Source organism: Papio anubis, chromosome 16, assembly GCF_008728515.1.
Source record: "Papio anubis isolate 15944 chromosome 16, Panubis1.0, whole genome shotgun sequence".
Classification (NCBI taxonomy): Eukaryota; Metazoa; Chordata; class Mammalia; order Primates; family Cercopithecidae; genus Papio; species Papio anubis.
The window spans coordinates 90,032,915-90,053,719 of NC_044991.1; the positions used below are offsets into that span (position 1 = coordinate 90,032,915).

General features: G+C 47.8%; 1 protein-coding gene across 4 annotated transcripts in view; it reads right to left on the minus strand.

The window, feature by feature from the left end:
* DIDO1 (death inducer-obliterator 1) overlaps window positions 1-20,805 on the minus strand; it is a 61,707-nt gene that overhangs the window by 18,755 nt on the left and 22,147 nt on the right. For 2 of the 4 annotated variants that reach the window (XM_003904511.4, XM_009215786.4), the window contains exons 2-8: window positions 18,177-18,374; window positions 14,869-15,709; window positions 13,778-14,099; window positions 10,877-11,089; window positions 9,635-9,848; window positions 507-963; window positions 210-369 (exon numbers count right to left, since the gene is read on the minus strand). In XM_003904511.4, the coding sequence (XP_003904560.3) occupies window positions 210-369; window positions 507-963; window positions 9,635-9,848; window positions 10,877-11,089; window positions 13,778-14,099; window positions 14,869-15,707 (2,205 nt within the window). In that variant the 5' untranslated portion in view covers window positions 15,708-15,709; window positions 18,177-18,374. Of the gene's footprint in view, window positions 1-209; window positions 370-506; window positions 964-8,726; window positions 9,849-10,876; window positions 11,090-13,777; window positions 14,100-14,868; window positions 15,710-18,176; window positions 18,375-19,031; window positions 19,673-20,805 lie in introns of those variants that run through there. The other 2 variants (XM_009215788.4, XM_031656902.1) reach the window with 2 other exon arrangements.

A 20,805-nucleotide genomic window follows, 5' to 3' on the forward strand; every position in this document is an offset into this window, starting at 1 on the left:
CCCAATTAAGGCAGGGAAGGGAAGGACATTCCAGGACCCTCAACACCAATACGGCAATACAGGGGCTGGCGGAAGGGTCACAAAGGAGAAGGAGATGTCTCAGCTTTCCTGGAAAGGACACAAACATCTCAAAATACTGTTTGGTTTATCCCTTTAGCACCCAGTGAACAGAACAGGAATACTCCAATGCACCGACACCAGGCACACACCTGATTTTTAGGGTCCTTCAGGTTGAACATGATGCTGCGGTATTTACTCTTGTAGCGATTATCTGTAACTTGAAACAAGTTAAACATCTCCTTCTCAATATGGAGGGCGATTTTTCCTACTTCGTTTTCTGTCATGATCAAGTCATCGCTGTCACTGACTCTGAACAGAATAAAAAAAGGAACTACGTAAGACACCTGCGTATATTAAACTTTTTGAACAGTGAGGCAATCCTGCAGCCACACTGTAATGAAAGCCCTTCCATTTTAATGGGTAAGAAATCAAGCAGAACAGCCCACCTTTTCCACAAAATCTCTTTTAAGGAGCGTCTGATATTTTGCCGAATTTGTGAATTTGGCTGCGATGGGGCAGCACTCATAGCCCCGAGACGTCCTGGGGCTGGCGAGGCCGTTGGAACAGAAGGTACCACTGGCTTCCTTACGGCTCCCACCAAGGCAGCAGAGCCGGGGAACTTCTTGGAGGCAGCTGCAGGTGCCGGTCCTGCCTGCCTGGCAACTGAAGCACCACTCGATGGGGTAGCGGAGAGCCATGGCCTCTTGGGGATGGTGCCCTTGAAACCTGAGGGTGGCTTTTTAACGGCTGGTGTGGCTGCTGCCACATTAGCAAAAGAAGATTTCTTTGGCACGAGGTTTCTAGGTGCAGGCTGCTTGCCCACCGCAGAGCCCGGAGGGGCTGTTTTCTTTGAGGCTGCCGTGGCTGCCGCTTTCTCCTCGGACCTCCTGTCTTCCTTCGTGGCTACAAAGGAGAACACAGGCGCTGAGTGAGGGAGGACACCGCAGGGTGCTGTCACCTGACTCTAAACCTGTAAGTGCCCACCTGGCATTACTGAATAGGATACACATAGAGAAAAGGATCTGTAAAATCTTAACATTCAGAGGAGTGTAAGGGAAGACCGCCAGCAGCATTTATGACGGTGACTACATTTTATTTCAGAAAGAAAAATGCTTTATTACATCTTTTACCTTCAACCAGCAAACTCTAGTTATTAAAGGCTTGACTTGAGCACTAGCTAAGCTTCAAAACTGAAGGACAATCTCACATTATCAATTTTAAAAAGGCAGATTTAGAACAGCACATCATTAATTCAACTGCAAGCTTTTTTGTAAACTTCAGTGAAAAAGATTGTTTAGAAGGGTAAAACACGTTCTCTTAGCCTGGTGGGTGGGGTTGACACATCTCACTTCATTGTCCTTCCAGACTGGAGTCCATTGGAGGTGATGCCATGAATAAAAATAAGGAAAGCTGGCAAACACCTGCACCACGGGAAGAGCAGCCACACCTTTACACGAAGAGTGAGAAGCTGAGAACGCAGCAGTGCTGTTACAGGAGTGTTTCCATTCACAACCCTCACGCTGTAATTCCATTAAGTATTAATCCAAACAAGGATTATAATTAAAAGCTCAAAGACGTCAAACCCCCTCAACTTGCTCAAAAAGCCTTCTATGCCAGTGGAGAGTCAATCACTTTATAACCCCGTGTGAGACTGTCAGAGCGCAAAGGCCCTCGAGCAGGGAACAGACGGCGTGCCAGTGGACAGGGCTCACTGGGGTGCACCGCAAGACAGGGCAGGGATCCAGCTAGTGGGGACAAAGGAGTGAAGCGCCTGGGGAATAGGGGGCCCCCGTGAGGGCCCCAGGACAGCAGAGGCCGTCTCAGCTCCACGGCAAGTGCCTGGGAGCGACCTTGGGTGATCAAGTAAACAAGGCCCCTCCTAGGGAAAGGCTTTTCCAACGATCTGTGCAGCAGCAAGCCTCCCAAACTCCCAAAGGCCTAATGGGAGAACGTGACAGATGCTCTCAAGAGCGCTTCGGTTTTACCCAGGGATTGAAAACAAAACCACGCTCCTCCACCGTCGTCTTACTGACTGCTTTCAATAAATGAGGGAAGTCTGAAAGCTCAGGAAAGAGCCAAGACTCTACAAATAGGGCCTGATTCAACAGCCTGCCCCAGCTTGGTCCTGCAGGACACCCTGCATGTGCTACCAGGCTTGGCCATGTTGGCAGCGGGTGCCAGTCCTCCCCAGCAGCCAATCCATCAAGCAGCAGCCTCAGGGCTGTGAGTCTTCCCAACTTCCCAGATAAGTACAATTCCTTCCATGTTACAAAACTTGCAACAGTACGGCATGGATCCAAAATATGGTGTCACTGTTAACAGATACCCCGACTTCCAAACAATGGTGTCACTGTTAACATATATTCACCCCGACTTTCAAGAGTTCCATGTGTTCTTTCCTAACCATCATTTTAATGGTAACTAAGTAAAGGCAAATCCTGTATTTTCATCTTAGAGCCCGTCGAACCTCATGGCCCCTGCCTACCCCTTGCTAGATGTGGTCCAGCCACAGGACGCCCTGCTTGGCAACGCTGCCAGGCCCTGCCTCGCTCACCCACAACTGCACCCCAAAACACTCATTCCTGTTGGAGCTGGATCTTCAAAGTGCACTATAAAGCAATGGTAATGTCTAACAAAACAGGAACAAAGGTGACAGCTAGTTTTTACCTGTCCTGGAAACTTTGCTTTTAATTCTACATGTACTATTTCATCAGATCAGGTCTATACACCAAAGTAGTCACTACCTTAGTGTTTGCAAATCTGTTTGTAACAACTCAGTTTAACTCAGACTTAGCTCACAGGTCTGCAGCATCTTGCCTGCAGGGTTCCAATAGGTCAGTCAGGCTAAATAAAAATCGGTGGAGGCCCTTTTCCTTGGGGGAAGCAGTGAGGGGGTGGGGTGGGGATGGAATGAAAAGGCACAGCAGGCCTAGGGCGCTGGAGGCACACAGGCAGGAAGCTGACACCAGGCAGGCACCCAGAACCAAGCCCTGGTCTCCAGAGGCGGCAAACACCTGCCAGGAAGCCAGCCATCATGATTCAAACTGAAACCTCAAACCAATTCAGTGCCTGCACTAGAAAACTGTGGAGTGTTTTAATATCACGTTTAAAGAACTCTAAAAAGCTGGCTTAAGGCATTTCCAGAAACCTCAACAAAATGCCTTGGCTGTCACACAGAACGCCTGTGTGCTGTGACCTGAACGATATCTTTAGTGATGTTTAACGTTCACCTTGTTTCAAGTTAGGGTTATATGCTAACTTTAAAAACATTAACTCCATTTCTCCAGATCCTAAGTGTTGGAATGAGATGTCCATGGCCACGCTCAGTATCTCTGCTCATGTAACCAGAGTACTGTCTCCCTCACTTAGGGAAAACCCAAGTTGAGACACGAATTTTAGGGCATTCCCAATACACGGGATTAAAACCACCCATTACTCAAGAGTAGGGACAGCAGATGAACGTAATTTATTTGAAAAGCAGGAGATACCTTTCCTTAACCATTGCTATTTTAGAAAATTAACTGCTCCCTTTGTCATCCCTCACCTGTGCTTTAAAGAGCATGGAAATGGGCAGTCAGGTGACTGAACGGCAGAATGTTCCAAGCTGGGCCTCCGGGAGCAGTGTCCTGCAACACACAAAGCCCCATTCCTGCTCGGAAGGGACATGTTCCATCCAGCGACTGCTCCAGGGACCCGAGCACACAGCCACTCCACACCAGGTGGGACAGCACGGCTGGTGCTCAACTTGAGTCAGCTGCTGACGAAATGGGGAAACTCACTTTTTAGTAGAGCTAAAATTCGATTTGCAAGTTCATCCAAATTCACTTTTAACTATTATGGTGTATAGCATTAGAGAGGGGCAAGCAGCAACTCCAAGCAACCTGGGAAAAAACCCACTGCAGAGAAACAGGGCCCTGTCAGGGCATGAGCCTCCCCTACACGCTGCTGGGTTCCCTGAGGGCAGCAGTGGTGGTGACCTGGTCACACCACACAGCACTGATGCCTGAGAGCTACCGGTTCCCTGCCCCTCCCCACACCTCTCTGCCCCTTGGTTGCAGCGCTGTCCCCTTTAGCTCCCATATTCTGGGGGCCTGTCTAGGCCACTGGCCCAGATGAAACTGTTGCTGCCGGGTCTGGGTTTCAGCCAACTGCAGAATGAAGCAGGTCGTCGTCGTGCACATGGATCGGCAGCACACTCTAATTGGCCAATTTCCCCCAAAGCAGAAGGCTGGCTGGTTCGGGTGCTACTGTGCCGCTGGCCACTGGGTGGCACCAGGGCCTGAGCAGAGACGGGGAGGAGAAAACCAGGCCCCCACCGGAGGATGGTGCTATTTGGCTCCTCTCTGTAGAACCCATCCAATTGCCCCAGTGGAAGTTTTAGCAGGACAGGGATTAAAATATGGGGCAAGAGACCCAAGTCTGCTCAGTTCTGGCCTGTGCAGAGGCCCACGTGTAGCGACCTTATGTGCTGGATGGCTCCTCACAGGGAAAGGAACTGGTTATAAAAATCACTAAAAGCCACCACTCGCCCTCGCATAGGTGTTAACGACGAAGTGGCCAGCCCTGTCGCAGTACTGCTGGCTGGTTTAGGGAAGCTGGGGCACTCAGACCTCCAACCGGCCTCCCGCGGTGTCCTGATGCTGCCTATCACCGTCCGCTACGGCTCTAAGGGCTGTTCCTATGCTACGCACCTGAAAATACACTCAAGAGACACAGGGAAGGACCTGTGGAAGTAAATTCTGTAAACTGTGACGTCAGGCCTATTTCCAGCCCTCAGTGAGGCGTGTGTACAACGTTTTACACATTTTCCCGCTTTACCTGTTTCTTCACTACCAAGATTGCCCCCAGTGGGAACAATCAAGGTGACAGTGGCAAGAGAAAATGTTCTGCTTTTGCTCTTCTCAACGTGCTAAAATGTGTTCAAATGAATTAGCCTCTTACAAGTAGTTACTAGCTTGCTTTCATGTTGGGGGAAATGGTTAATTCCCAAATAAAGCAGGCAGACTACATCCCATATGCTCCTCAGAGGAGACCATCACTACAGCCAGGACACCCTTGCAGGGTCCACAGCTAGACTGCCATGCTTTGGAATACTCAACGCTTTCCTTGGTCAGTTTTCTTACTAATACCCACTATTTGAGTGCCTTCCAACTTAATGGAGAGGTCATTCTCCTTAAGAAACTCGTGTGAGGGCCACGCAGACAGATGGACGTTCCACTCAACTGCAATTTCAGTTGTGCCCAGCTGCACATGGTGTGTGCCTGGCTGCCAAACCCATTTGGGAGCAGAGCTGCTGCTCTTCCCAAGGTCTCCCACAGCAGTAATTTAACCTTTATCTAAATTGTTTACTACTTAAACCAACATGTTAGGGGCAGGTTAAATTAGTCCACAACCCTCCCCCGTAATCCCTGCAGTCCCAAAGGGCCATACTCAGTATAAAGCCCCTAGCTGACAGCACCAAGCAGGTCAGTTGAGGATAAAGTCAGTTACCTTACGCTCTTCTTGCCGAACTCTTCCAGGTTTGCGGCAAATGAAAGTTGCCACAACCTTCATTTAAATAAGTGCAAAAATTCTTGTCAATCTTCTAAGTTACTTCTCTAACTTTTAGAAGCTAAGAATATAACGTGTATGCTGATGTGTTAGCAGACAAAAAAGGAAAAAGAAACCCAGTATTATTCCACAACTTCATAGAAATCGACCTGAAACTTGGGTACCACATTGGAGGAATTGTAGCAGGTGTCTTCAGAGCTGACCTCTGCACTCTGTGACACCGACAATGCCAAGGAGGCTTTCCTGAGCATTCATCTTTAGACTATTAGAGTAGATCCATAGCTCCAAAAGGTCCTATGAAGGTCACTGAAGAGGTGGTGAATTCAGGGGGACTGATCCTGCTGGAAACTTCCATCCCTGCACCCCACCTGCCCAAGGTGGGTGAAGCATAAGCACAAAGGGGGCAGCTGAGGGACCGACAGGGGCGCCACAGGGCGGTGACGATGTGGGGCTTCACCGTGCAGGCTCACGGTTACGGAGGTGTGAAACCTTTCCCTGGTGTAATTTTCTCAACAGCAGGCTGCTTTTTAAGTTTATAAAAAGTAAAACACTTAAAAATACCAAAAGAATGTTACTGACAGCCCAAGAAACTTCCAGTTATATGGATAACAGAAAAAACAACTCTCAAGCTATAGCCTTTCTCAGTACAGATTCTGATTTTTCTAATTGGGAGGAAGAGATTGGTGGACACGTAGAGTCTGATGACTCTCTCAGCCTCATTTTATTGCCGCTGACAACTCTGGAGGAGACAGACAAAAAAGAGCTCACGGGACCAGTGAACAAGCCACCCTCCTCTCCCGGCTTTAAATTCCTGCAAAACACTCTTAGATTCTAGAATCCCCCATGTATTGTTTTATTATTGAAAACTGAAAATGGATCCTCTTAGGATTTCAGTGACATGTGCTTCTGGAGCTCACACCATGAGTTATCGTTGTGAACGGTGTTCTCCGTCCATTTCACGCCACCAGGGCCATCTCTGTGGCAGCACGTGGGAACAAGAGGCAGTGCTTCCACCTGGGCACCATGCTTAACACAGCATCTGGATTTGGGTTTACAAACTGGCAAGGTTTTCCATTTTAACTCCAATGGTTAGATGAAACGAACTGTAGAATCTGCTTTGCAGTCAAAATCTGTTCAGATCCTCAGTGTTTAAGTCACTTAATGAGCCATTTAGGGAGTCCAAAATACTAGGAATTATACCCATAAATACCAGAATTCCATCTCAAAATTCTGGTCAGTCAGGTACATCTCAGAAAAAAATTTCCAACTGACTTCATGCCTGGACAATAATGGGAGGTGAACAGTGGAAATAAAGAGAAAAAAATGGAACAAGAATTTATAAAAACACAAAAGAAACATCATGATCTTTGAGAAGTTATGTGCCAAATGTTTACATAAGCTAAAGAAACTGTATATATAAGAAACAATTTTTAAAAACAAATGGGAGGAACAAGTTGAGGCTGTGAAGGACCTCCTGATACCTTAGTGGGGGGCATAGCCTCCTTCCAGCAGCAGCAGAACGTCTGTGCACACGAGACCTCGCCTGTTGCACAGGAGCCCCCAGGTCAACCGAGTACCATGGGAAGGACAGGAGGGTGCCTAGGTGCACTCTGGGGAGCAGCAGTGGCAGCTCCACCACGTGGGTCTTCTGACGGCATGTACGGTGAGGCAAATGTGAATCAATTCATGGGACAGACCCACACCAGCCTCTCACTTCCAATCTCACCCCCTACCAGGGAGGGCGAGCTCTGTGGCCAGCAAGGGAGGTAGGGCGGGGGCCTCAAAGGCGGACAGTGGTGGCAGGCTCCCCAGTAGCTGTCGAGCCCGCGAAAGTGCAGAGGTTGTTTAGGAGACAGACAGAGACATGGTACCTGCTCTCACCAATGCCTCTAACTCTGCTCCAATCAATCACATTTTGGGAAGACGACATTTCCGGGATAACAAAACGAGCAGAAAGCTACTAGCTCAAAAGTGTGTCGTCCCCATTCACACCCTGTATAAATTCTGGAAATCCACCAATTTTAACAGGAGGTGATGTGTTGGGAAGGCTAACAGGCAATTTCCCCCACTTCCTGTCCCTGGAGCAAATCAGCTTCCCAGAGGAGCTGATCTGTGGCAAAGGAGGGAAGAAGGAGAAAAGGTCAGAGGACCCCGCTATGGGCAGAGCAGCAGCCTCCTGGTCGACCTCTCCCCACTCACAGTGCAGGAGGCAGGCAGGAAGCAATAACCCAGGGCCGAGAGCCCCTCCTTTCCCCATCTTCCCACCAATGCTCCCTTCCCGCAATGTACTCGGACTCTTCCAGCTACACGTGTGGAGTCTCTGGCAGCTTTTCAATTCTGGTTGACACAGATGGAAATTAATCAAGCTGAAATTATCACTGTTCTATTGTAGAGGTGCTAGAAGCTGATGAACATTTGAGACATTTGCTAGCATAAAATTCTCAGCTCAAACAATGTAAGGTATCTCAAGATTCATTATAATGCAGCAATAGCATGGTTCAATTTATGTGCGGCTCAATTTCTTAGGTCTAGGCTGTTTACATGATCAAAACGAATGACATATTTTTCTTCTTTTATTCAGTTATTCATGCTCAATAACTGCATATTTTTCGCCAGGCACAGTGGCTCACACCTCCAATTCTAGCACTTTGGGAGGCCGAGTTGGGCGGATCACATGAGGCCGGGAGTTCAAGACCAGTCTGGCCAACATAGTGAAACCCCGTCTCTATTAAAAATACAAAAATTAGCCAGGCATGGTGTCAAGGGCCTGTAATCTCAGCTACTTGGGAGGCTGAGGCAGGAGAATCGTTTGAACCCGGAGGTGGAGGTTGCAGTGAGCCGAGATCGCGCCACTGTACTCCAGCCTAGGCGACAGGGCAAGACTCTGTCTCTCTCTTTCTCTCTCTCACACACACACACCCACAAGCATATTTTTGTAAAGCATACCAGACCTAGTACAGGTCTGCCCACCTGCATAAGTGCCATCCCTTAGGGAATCTGCTCAAAGTCTGACGACGGGGAAAGCGGGGCACTCTGTGATCGTCTCTGAATTGAGGCTATTTAACCTTTCAGTGCTTTTTTTAAAAAAGCACAAAATGCACTATAGACAGAAGGCATTAAAGAATGAACTGAAAAGAGTTTTATAGCAGAAAACTGAGAAACAAGAAAACATTAAAGTTGCACCACAGAATCTGAGGTTTCAAAGATCTGTTTGAAATATCTTCGTCTCATTAATTCGAAATTTGGGGCAGGATATGATCTTAACACTCTAAACATTTGAGAGAGGAGGGCAAGAAAGCCAGTCACATGTAGAATACCAAGTCCAAGCCACGCGTCCTGCGGTCAGGACAGTGTTCTAGGTGTGAACTCACTTACCGTGGGGCCTATGAAGCAGCAATGCGTGGCCTTCGAAGTTCGAATGTGTTCATGCAGGTGTGTAGCATGTGAATCGGACATGGAAAAAAAAAATCCCCTATCTGCCCAGTCAAAAATAAATGTACACCTGAAAAGCATACGTAAGTTGAGCATCAGATGCAACACTAACTTGCAAAGATTCCCACAACATAAAAAAGAAGTGATGCTTTCATGTGCTGGCTGTGGATAATGTGGAAAAACTGAAGCGTATACAGCGCCGTCGTCAAACAACTGATGGTGCAGACAGGGGTGGATGTGGAGTGCTGGGCAGTGTGGCTATGCAATCAGACTGGCATGAAGAGAATACGAATACTTACCAGAGCCTGACAGTGAAAACAGAGATTAAAAAATCAATCATTAAGGTGAACGTTCACCAGTGAGGTTTGTACAGCTTTGGAAAACAGTGACAGGAAGTCCCGACAGACTAGGGATGGACACAGGGCAGCAGGAGGCATCCTGGACATGGGCTCTGCTTCCCGCTGATGGTGCAGCCGGTGTCTGTGATCAGCTTAACACACAGCTGCAACTCCCAGTCCTGGACAGGCCCAGGGGATGGCTATCCAGAAAGAACGGGAGGGGTCCAGGAGGCCAACCCCTAGGTGATACATACATTTATACAACAGTGACGGCGAGGGAGCAGCAGTCTTTTCTGGCTTTACTGCATTGTAATTGTGATCGCTCGCCCACGACGGCGTGCTGCTCTCACAAGCTGCTTCCTTCCCGAGTGCTTCACTCCGCGCAGGGACCACCACTGCCTTCTTCACTGTGGTCTCTTTTTTTTCTGGAGCTGGTCTCTTGTGCACAGAAGAGATTTTAATACCTGCCTGGATAATCAGTAAAATCCCAAATCATTAAGAAGGTAAGAAATTACATCTTCACTTCATTTCACTAAGAAATGAAGGTAGGGACCCAATGTCTTCTTGAGGCCATCTGAAGACCCTGCACCCATCCTGTGCCTGCTTGGCAGCCGTTCAACACACTTGCGTATCCAGTGGGCCCGCAGTGTCCCCGGGTAAAACTGAGGACTTCAGCCACTTGCGCTCCATGAAGGGCGCCTGGCACGGAGTCACCTGCAACCCTGATGAGGTGCCCGGTTGCCAAGATGACAGGCAGGAGGAGAAGCCACTGGACAGGCTGCCAAGACAGGAGGAGTGCGGCAATGAACCAAATGAACCAAATGAGCCAAATGAGTGGAAAGGCCTGCGCGGGAGGCTGCCCAATGCCAAGGGTTCAAAAGGACCAGCCTTAAAAATTAAGTCATTCGAAGGCTAAGGAATCAATTTGAAAATAATCAAGAAACCTCCTCAAACAGTGCTAGTTATGCTTTGCCGGTCACAAACACAACAGGGGCAGTGACACAGCCACAGCCACCTGAGCCTCAGAAGGGGCTTCAAGTCTAAGACAAGAGTCTGTGATTTCTGAACACCCTTGATTCTTTCCAAATCACCTGGAGCACAAACAGGAGACAGTTCTGAGAGCCGGGTCTTAAATGAAGCCCATGGCCTTGCCCCAAACCCACCTCCCACTCCTGGTGCCTGCAAGTCTACGCTTTACAAACTCCACCGGGTGGTTACCGACTCTTCTCGCAAGACAGCAGGGTGTGTCCTGAAGTCTTATGCCCCCCGTGCAGTGCCACTGTCAGCATTTGCTTTACTGCACTTGTATTAACCCCTCAGCTAATGGGCAGAAAAGAGAAAACTGGTGGGAAGGTGGAAGACAAAGGTCAAGGCGACACCACGTGTGCGCCACCTACACCTGCCACCCCCACGCGGTCGACAAACCAACAGGTCTGCAACAAATGCTCTCGCGCCCATGCATCCACCGCCCGGGCGGCTGGTCCCGGTTCACTCACCTGAACACCACATTTTGGAAGACTGGGCTTCTCTGGCTTCATCTTCATCTTTTCTTTAGGCTTTGGCTTCTGTTCTTTACCTGAGCTTAGAAACTTCATTGTCGCTGCGGCATGTTTGAGGATACAGTCATTACTGCAGTACACGGAGTCGGGCTGCGCCACCTGACAGCACCCGGGGCCAATACATTTTGAGGCACCAGGCGTCTCTATCACCTGCAGAGCGAAACAGATGACTTCAAACAATGTACTTGCCAATTTTAAGCAGTTAAGTGTGTGTCTTGTAAAATCACCACTTATAGTACCAAGGTCACGGTTTTAAAATGAGATACTAGTAGTACTTTTAATATGAAGAAACATTTATTTTGTTTATTCAAGCTATGAAAATCCCCTTGCTCCAGGTAAGGCATTCACACTGTCACTGCCCGTCATGCCCTGCAGGGGGCAGGAGTCTGAGGAGACCCCTGGACTCCTGCCCTCAGTTAGGTGCACCCTCCGAGGGTGGGCGGGGCCCACGGGACCTCACATCCACAAAGAGGCTCAGCTAGAGGACCCTCATGCAGGGCTTTTGCTCTAACTGGGATGACTGCAAGTCAAATGGGTCAAACTTAATCAGGCAAAAACCCTTAAAAGAGGAACTGGGTCTTTTGTGAAGAGAGAAGACTTCAGAGCTGGTTTTGAAGTAAGCTTCCCTGCTTTGAGAGGGTTACCTGTAGCTAGGATCTGAGGGCAAGGTTGCCAAGTACAATACAGGATGCCAATGAAATCTGAATGTCAGATAAACAATGAGTAATTTTTCAGTGTAAGTATGCTCCCCAAGGCCGGGCGCGGTGGCTCACGCCTGTAATCCCAGCACTTTGGGAGGCCGAGGCGGGCGGATCACGAGGTCAGAAGATCGAGACCATCCTGGCTAACACGGTGAAACCCCGTCTCTACTAAAAATACAAAAAATTAGCCAGGCGTGGTGGCGGGCGCCTGTAGTCCCAGCTACTCAGAAGGCTGAAGCAGGAGAATGGCGTGAACCCGGGAGGCGGAGCTTGCAGTGAGCCCAGATCGCCCATTGCACTCCAGCCTGGGGACAGAGCGAGATTCCGTCTCAAAAAAAAAAAAAAAAAAAAACCAAAAAAAGTATGCCCCCCAAATTGCATGACACATACTTTTTTTGTGTGAGACAGGGTCTTGCTCTGTTGCCCAGGCCGGAGAGCAGTGGCACAATCATAGCTCACTGTAGCCTTGATGTCCTGAGCTCAAGCGATCCACCTCAGCCTCCCCAGTAGCTGGGACTACAGGCACATACCACCATGCCCAGCTAATTATTTTTTTGTAGAGATGGGGGTCTCACTACATTGCCCAGGCTGGTCTTGAACTCTTGGCCTCAAGTGATCCTCCCATCTTGACTTCTCAAAGTGCTGGGATTACAGGTGTGAGCCACAACACCCAGACAGACACACTTATATAGTAAAAATAGTGTGAGGGAATCCCCCCACCAAGCCTCTCGAGACCACAGCCCCCGCTGCACCGTGACTGCAGTCCTGTAAGACCTGAGCAGCAGGCCCAGGCTTCCCATGGAAATGGAGGCATAAACGTGGGCTCCTTCAATGGGACTGCAGTCCTCACCCGCCCAGCAGGAGGGACACTCCGCATTACCACAGGCAAGCTTCCTACCGGTCACTCGCTGCCCAGCGGGAGGACACTCTGCATTACCGCAGGCAAGTAGCGACTGCTGCTGTTTACAGAGTCTGTCTCCATGATCAGGCCTCAGCACACATGAACGTGTCTTCTGCGCATACATAAAATAAAAGACCTTATTTCTCAAATTGATATTTAGCAGAGTTGGTTTCCTCCGCGAGATCTCGGTTCCAGCTGGGGAATACAGATTGGAGTTTTGTGCAGGAGTTATGCATCAGAAGCTGTTGACAATTAAAAAAATGTTGAGATAGTGGTGTAATGCTTGTAGTCCAGCTACTTAGGAGGAAAGCTAAGGTCTGAGATCCTCCAGCCCACTGCAGTGAAGCTAGGTTCCATGCCACTGAACTCCAGCCTGGAGCAGCAGCAAGGGCCAGAAGCCTCAACTGCATAAAAAACATAATCAATATATTTAAAAAGGAAGACATAAAATCACTGACTTTTCTCATGAATTCCCATTTCCACTCATCTCTGAATGCCTAGATGTGGTCCCTGACAGCGCTGCAGCATGAGCCTTCAGCCCTTCCATGCCTCCAGGGCACGCTCCTATGTGCACAGCCCGGCCTTCCCACATCCTCACCTTGCAGCTAACCCAGTGCAAGAGTGTGAAGGCAGAGATGCTTCTAGACACATCAATCTCCAATACCTGCCAGAGGACAGGTAGCTGGGTGGGGACAGGCCCGGGACCCGGGAAGGCCCAGAGTGAAAACATACCAAGTCAGACCTGCCCTGTGGGGACTGGAATGGAGACTGCAAACACAAGACAGCATCAGAAGCCAACAGCGTGTGGGAAATGTCATGAACACCAGGGGGAGAGAATTAAGTCAACACAGCCACAAGACAAACCACTCTCTCAACACAAACACCCCGAGGAGCCAGCACCAGAACCAGGAGGAAGCCGGAGATGGCAGGTGACCCCGGAGTACCGCCACTCCCATCGTTCAGAAACAATTCCACTAGTGCACACAAAACATATAAGCAACATCCAAATCCTCAAAGATGGGCTGATTTCAAAAATTAAGTCATTAATAGTAGAGGAGGTAGACAGGGTAATAATAAAAACAGAAAGGCCTCACCCAGGTGGAGTGAGGCAGGAACCCAGGAGAGGCACTGCCCCACATGGGTGCAGCTCCCGTCCTGGGAGGAATTCCTATCGAGAGCGAGAGCGAGGAAACCCACGAGGCTGACCGCTGAATGCTTGTCTCAGCGGACACTTACAGGTTGGAAGATCTTGAGTTTCTTCTTGCCACTTGGATTTGCAGCTTTCTCAATTCTACCCTTTATCCCTTGGTCTTCGCTAGACTTCTGCTCTATTGTTCCTATACTTGTACAGTCGGTGCCATCAGCATCTCCAGGTCTCAATTTAGCTTCTTGCTGATCTGCGGTTTCTGAATTAGTCTCATCCTGCACTTGCAGAATGGTGCAGTTTGGGCAGATATAGTCTTCCCCATTCCTTTCCAAAAGCCTCCCTCGAGCCTCAGAAATGCCCACACAATCGCCATGAAACCATTCTTCACAGCGGTCACAGCAAATCATAAACCTGAAATTATAAAATAACAGTATTAGTAATGGGAAGTGACAAGCACTTTTCAACATATTAATAAGCCAATTGGTTTTAACATTATGAAAAAATGCAAATATACAAAGTAGAGAATAAGAACGTCCTCATGCCTTTCCCTTAATTTTAACATTCAATCAAATTTGGTTCACCATTTTTTAAGAGTAGGGCATTTTAGGAGCGAACTCCAAGGCATTCCACCACAAATACCTCAGCAAGTCTCCCCTCAAAACTACACCAATGCCTTTATCCCAGCACCAAGCCAACAGGCTGCCTATCACCAACTGACATCCAGTCCTAGCAGAGGTCTTTTGAGCTACCCCAAATGTTTGTACTAGGCTAGTTGCAGTCTGCACATGGCCCTCTGTTAAGTCTCCCAAGGGACAGTCTAGAGGAACGGTCTCAGACAGACAGTCGCCTGAGTGACAGACGCATTCTCCTCCGTGCCGTCTACACAGAGCCACTGGCTGCATGTGGCTCACGTGACTGGGGTGGGGAGCTATTCATCTCCTCACTTGACTGGAAACAGTCATGTGTGGCTGGTGGCAACCAGGGTGGAGAGGTGGCTCTAGGAAGTCCTTAGCCACTCTATGTTTCTTTTTTGACAATGACTTGTTCATCGTTTCCAACTTAACAAATGGCTCATCCAGCCCAGCTCTGTAGCCCTTTAAAATGAAAACAAATGGAAAATTCTGTTTGCAACCCTGGGATTTCTGTGGGAGCCGAGGCAGCGTGCCCACACATGACCTACCTGTTGTTGTGAGGCTGACGGCAAATGCAATATAGGGCATTGGGGTCATAACCCTCACATTCAGGCTTCGGTCTGCCCGAGTCTCCAGGCTCCTCCTCTTTGACGTCCTGAGCCGCCTTTCCCTCCAACTTACTCTCTCTGTCGTCTTTCCCAGCCTGGGACGCAGTCCCCTGATCATTCTCGGGCTCCTGCTTACTGGGCAGGACACCCTCCACAGTGTCACTGGCCTCGGAGCCCACAGTTTCAGCAGGACCCTCCTCCCGGCGCTTCTTCCGCAGGCGACTCTGGATCCCTTTCAGGGGCCTCTCGGTGGGCTCCTGTTCCCGCTTCCTGCGAAGGCGATTCTGAAGCTCTTTCAAGGTCAGGCCATCGCTGTCACTATCGGAGGTGTCATCATGGTCATCCCCTCCTTTCACCTTTTCAGAAGAGGCTGGTCGTTCCTTCACAGGCGTGGAAGCAGACTGGGTGCCGCTTCTGGTCTCAGAAGCACTTTCCACGCTGCCCTCGGAGGCTGTCTCAGCATCTGTGGCGGGACAGGACGTGGGCTCACCAGAATCCTCCAGGGAGACGGGCGCGCTCCTCCTGCCGCGGCGCCGCGCAATGGTCAGGAACTGCTCCACACGCTCAGTGCGCTTGGGCTGCCTCCCACTGCGCCGCAGGGACAGGCCCAGCTGCTGCTGTGGGGGCGGTGGCTCCAGTGGGTCAGCCTCTGCATCCCCTGCGCCCTCTCGCTTGGCGATAGTGGTCCTTCGAAAACCCCATGTTTTCCTGAACTCTTTGCTGGTGGGTTTGATGGCCTTAGGTGCCTCTTCGTTGCTCGGGTCACCTTTGTCATCCATACCTAGTGGAAAAGTGTAAGCACATCGTGACCAACCGACCACCGAACAAAAGATGACATTGCCGCCAAACACGTGCAAAGCAAGTCCTTCTGACCAGTGTTTCCTAATGTGTGCTATGTGAGATGATTCGAGATGATTCGTAAAGATAATTTTAATAAACAACTAATGTTTAGACAAAAATACAGCTAGCAAATCAAATGTACAATTTCATCATTTAACTGCTTAGGAAAAGGCTTCACAAGCCAGGTAGCAGGGATAAATATGAAATAATGGACAGTACAGCGGGGTAGCTCAGAGGCGGCACGAGTTCCTCAGTACCTCTGCAGGCAGATGGGCTGCTTTGACCACAAGCACAGTGAACAAGACGCTGTGCCAGTTTGGACGTGGCCTCCAAGGGGACCCAAGTCTGTTCTGGACTTTGCAAGCATGGGCTGGCCACTAACATGCTGAAAAGAGGGTATGAAGAAGCTGAGTCCCGACTTTCAGCTCCCCAACCAGGGGCTGGGGCCAGGAAGGATGCTCTCACTATCTGGGACCCTGCGTGCCAGTCCTGCTGCCAAGGGAATGGCCCTCATTGACCCTCATGGGCACAACGTGAAAGAACTGCCCGACTCCCGACCCACAGACTGTGTCATATGAAACAAAGCTTGTCTTAGTCTACTGAGCTTTGGAGATATTGTTAGCAGCAACATACAACTGGGACACTTAGAAAATAAGGTCAAGGCGATCACTTTATGAGACGGAGTCTTGCTCTGTCCCCAGGCTGGAGTGAGCCACCATGCCAGGCCAATACATTACTTTCCTGTATTCTTTTTCACTTTCATTCTAATACATTATTAAAGAATCTTATTTGTGAAACTTTTAGTCTTGTTGAAACGACAAAAATCTGAAAAAGATAGTATATACTTTGAGAATTCTTTTCCAAGCTGTCCAAGTTTTAATTATATGTAAATGCTAATGATGTCTCTGATTTTATGCCATGTTCCATCCTGGGGGAAGGACAGGCATAAAATGAAAGCCTTAAAAAATATACAAAATGGGGCCGGGCCTGGTGGCTCAAGCCTATTATCCCAGCACTTTGGGACACCGAGGCAGGTGGATCACTGGAGGTTAGGAGTTCGAGACCAGCCTGGCCAAGATGGTGAAACCCCGTCCCTACTAAAAATACAAAAACGAGTCGGGCATGGTGGTGGGCGCCTGTAATCCCACATACTTGGGAGGCCGAGGCAGGAGAATCGCTTGCACCCGGGAGGCGGAGGTTGCAGTGAGCCGCGATCACGCCACTGCACTCCAGCCTGGGCAATAGAGCAAGACTCAGTTTCAAAAAAAAAAAAAAGAAAAAAAGTACAAAATGGAAAATTACTTGCAACCTGTGTTGTTCTTTTTGCTTCCCTCTAAATGCTGTCACTTCTCATTTCCTGTGATGCTGCCTGGCCATGGCCTCCATGCTCTGTAAATGTGACCCACACCTCCAGGTCACTCCACAGAAGCCTTGGAGATAAAGGACCCATCACTTCTCTGCTCGCCTGAGCTGACCCCATTGTTAAAGGACACAGCTAAACTCGATCAGGGTGCCAGCAGTGACTCCAAGTCAGGGTGCAAACTCTGAAGGCTGCTGTGTGAGGGGGGCACTAGAGACGGTGGTAAACAGAAAGGGGGCTTCCTTCACCAGCCAGGTGACTCCAGGCAAGTCACAAGGAACTGCTCTGATCCAGGAGGCAACGCTGACCTCAAAGGTTAAGGGCAAAGTAGAGAATACTGCTTACAAATATATATGGTAGAGCAATTATTAAACCACATCAGTTAAAATGGCTTATTCATTCTCATTGGAAATTTTACATTTAGGGAAAGTTTTTCTGCTTGTGCAAGCCAAAATATTTGCAAGAAATGTGACAGTCATCTCAAAAGAGGGTCAAGCCCATGTTTTCATGCAACACTTGGAGTTTCTATTGAAGATGGAGTTTGAAGGGCTCGCACCAGCCTTTGCCCAGAAGGGCACAAAGCTGCAGTCCCCTCTGCCTCTGGGCCTATGAAGTTCCAACCCAGCTGAAAAGGGCTGGTGCCTCCATGCCGGTAGCTTTCTATGGGAAGAGCTCTAGTTTATAAAACTGGATTCTCATTAAAGAGAGAACAGACTATTTGCATATGACCTATGTACAACCTCTCAAGTATTTAAATCACCTCTAGAGTACATCATAGAAACAGTTGCTGTACTACACTGTTTCATAAAATTTTTATTTTTTATTGTTATTTATTGTGTGCCCCCCAAATATTTTCAATCGGCAGCTGGTGGAATCCATAGATGCAGCATCTGCTGCTACAGAGACTGCTGATACAAATGGCTGAGTGTATTTCAAATAAATACAAGTACTACATTCCATCAGTTTCTTTACAAATGCCACTTTATAAATAGCAAACACAGACTTATTCGTTAAAATTTTGTTGCTACTGACAGTACTGATACCTTACCTGCTCCAACACTGAAAGCTTGGACACTTTTCCCTGAAATCCTAAATACAACCAAAAAACCCTGGCAGACGAAACCTCTTGGTCCAAGCAGACAGCCAGGCTCACAACAACACTGTTGTCAGCCACTGTTCACGAGTAACAGGCTTCGTATTTTCAACAACTCGGATTATCTAGAGGCTGTTCCCATGGAGTAAGCTCCTAAAAGAAAATAAGAAAATATTTTACATATCTTAAGTAAATTACGTACCAACAACAATTAAAAGGGAGCACTGAATTCTCGAGTAACCTATTATTTGAGTTATACTGTGTGACCCACAAAGACAGCTAGGGGGTTGAAAACAAGCATGCGAGCAGTGTCCTTAAGGACTTCTACCCAGGACAGCAGATGCTACCAACCCCCGAGAGAAAGGGGTGGAGTCCTAGGCTTGCCCCAGAGAGACAGGCAGAGGCACAGCCAGACCAGGGCCAGAGATGAGTTGCCAAGCATCAGCTTCTTTTCCATTTGGAGCCTATGTCCGAGATGGACCCCACTCAATAAAATCCACCACAAAACAGAAGAACAAGAACAAAAAGTGAAAAGACTGAATAACGAAATTATATACGAATGTAATTATTGAAAATTCTTAATATCGTAGCTGTATTATTTTAATTAAAAACTCAAGAAAAATTTTAGAAGACTAATGTTTGACTTACTAAAATCAGCACGATACAGTTCACCACGTGTATTTAAAAAACACTTCTCCTGTATCCTCTTTCAAATAGTCATATCAAAACACTCAAAGGTTCCAGGTGCCTGGTTTCTAGCTAGCTCCCTGCCCCAAAGCCCACACTCCCAAGCCAAGCCCCCGCTCTCACCTCTTCCTCAGCCTCAAGACCAACTGCCTTCCCTCTGTGGTCTCCCTGGCAACCTCAGAACAAGGGACAAACATTCCAACTCCCCTCCTTTTAAAGAGACAGTCACAACTGGGCACAATATTTCGCATCTGTGATCCCAGCTGCTTGGGAGGACTGCTTGAGCCCAGGAGTTCAAGACCAGCCCAGGCAACATGTCAGCATGTAGACACCATCTCTACAAAAAATAAAAATAAGACAAGGATCACGTAGACATTCCCTCTGATGAGCCAAATGGCATCTTCATAGTCACTGTCTCTTCAACGTGGTACAACTATCATACTCAAAACAACTACTTCAAGAATTCAGAAATGACTGTTCAGAAAACACTTGAAATAAACTTATATTTCGCAACATTGAGCATTTAATTTATTTTATTTCACTTTTTAAAGAGTTGGCATCTTGCTTCATTGCCCAGGCTGGAGTGCAGTGGCCCGATCATGGCTCACTACAGTCTCAAACTCCTGGGCTCAAGTGATCCTCCCAGCTTAGTCTCATGAGCAACTGGGACTATGGATGCGTGCCACTATGCCCAGCTAATTTTTGAAAAAATTTCTTTTAGAGACAGGGTTTTGCTATGTTATCCAGGCTGGTCCTGAACTCCTAGCCTCAAGCAATCCTCCTCCCTCAGCCTCCAGAGTTTTGGGGATTACAGGCACGAGCCACTGTGCCCAGCCAACACTGAACATTTATAAAAGCAAACAAATTAAGAAGTTCTCAGGAATGAAAACTGATTTCTAAAAATTCAATTTACGTTAATCTGCAAAATAAACACGCTACTAGATTTGAGTTCTGAGTAATCAGAAAAACGTAGTTATTTCTGTTAAGTAGAATTCAATGAAGGATATACCTTCAGAAAAGATCAGATCACTTTCCATTTACAAAACTGATTTATTTTCATAATGTCTTCAATAAAGAAAACGTACTATAACATTTCAGTCAGCTTGTAAAATAAAAACATGTATATCAAGGCACAAGCAAAAAACACCGTGTTCTAACATAACTTGTGGGTGTGCAGAATTAGTGTGTGATTCTACACACCACACAGCACATCGCAGAGGGAATGTGCTCAGAAAACTGCAACCACATTGTATCAGTAACGACTTTTCCCCAGAAAGAAAACTGTGTGTATCCTTGAAACTGGGAAGTGAACAAACTACACGTTAAAACAGAATGTACCAAATTTAATATTTCTCTACATTTCTAAGCACATCTTTTCCCCCAGCTGAAAACTGCTTCATTTCCTATTAACTAGAAGTAGCTGATGAGTGGTGATTCAAGCAGAGGACACACATTGATTTCCGAATGCTTGAGTGGTGGCTCTCAAACCTTTTGTCTCAAGACACCTTTACTCTTACAAGTTGAGAACACCAAAGAGCTTTTGTTTATGTGGAATATATTGCTATTTTCAAAATTCTAAATATGTATTAAAAACAAACCTATTAATACGTTAACAGTATCTTTAATGAAAGTTACTTCTAAAACAAAAACGTACAGGAAGGGTGGCCCTGTTGTATATTTTTGCAAATATCTGGCTTAACAGAAGATAGCTCCACGTTCATGTCTACTTCTGCCTTCAATTTGTTCCCACAGAGTGTTTCAGCTAAAACACGTCATCAAAATCTCGCCTCACGCAGACAAGTCTTTAGAATGGAGTATTGTAACCATGTTCACATAACTGTGGATGTGCACTGATACTACACCAACTCTCGCCAAGTAGCAGTTTCTTACTCGAAAA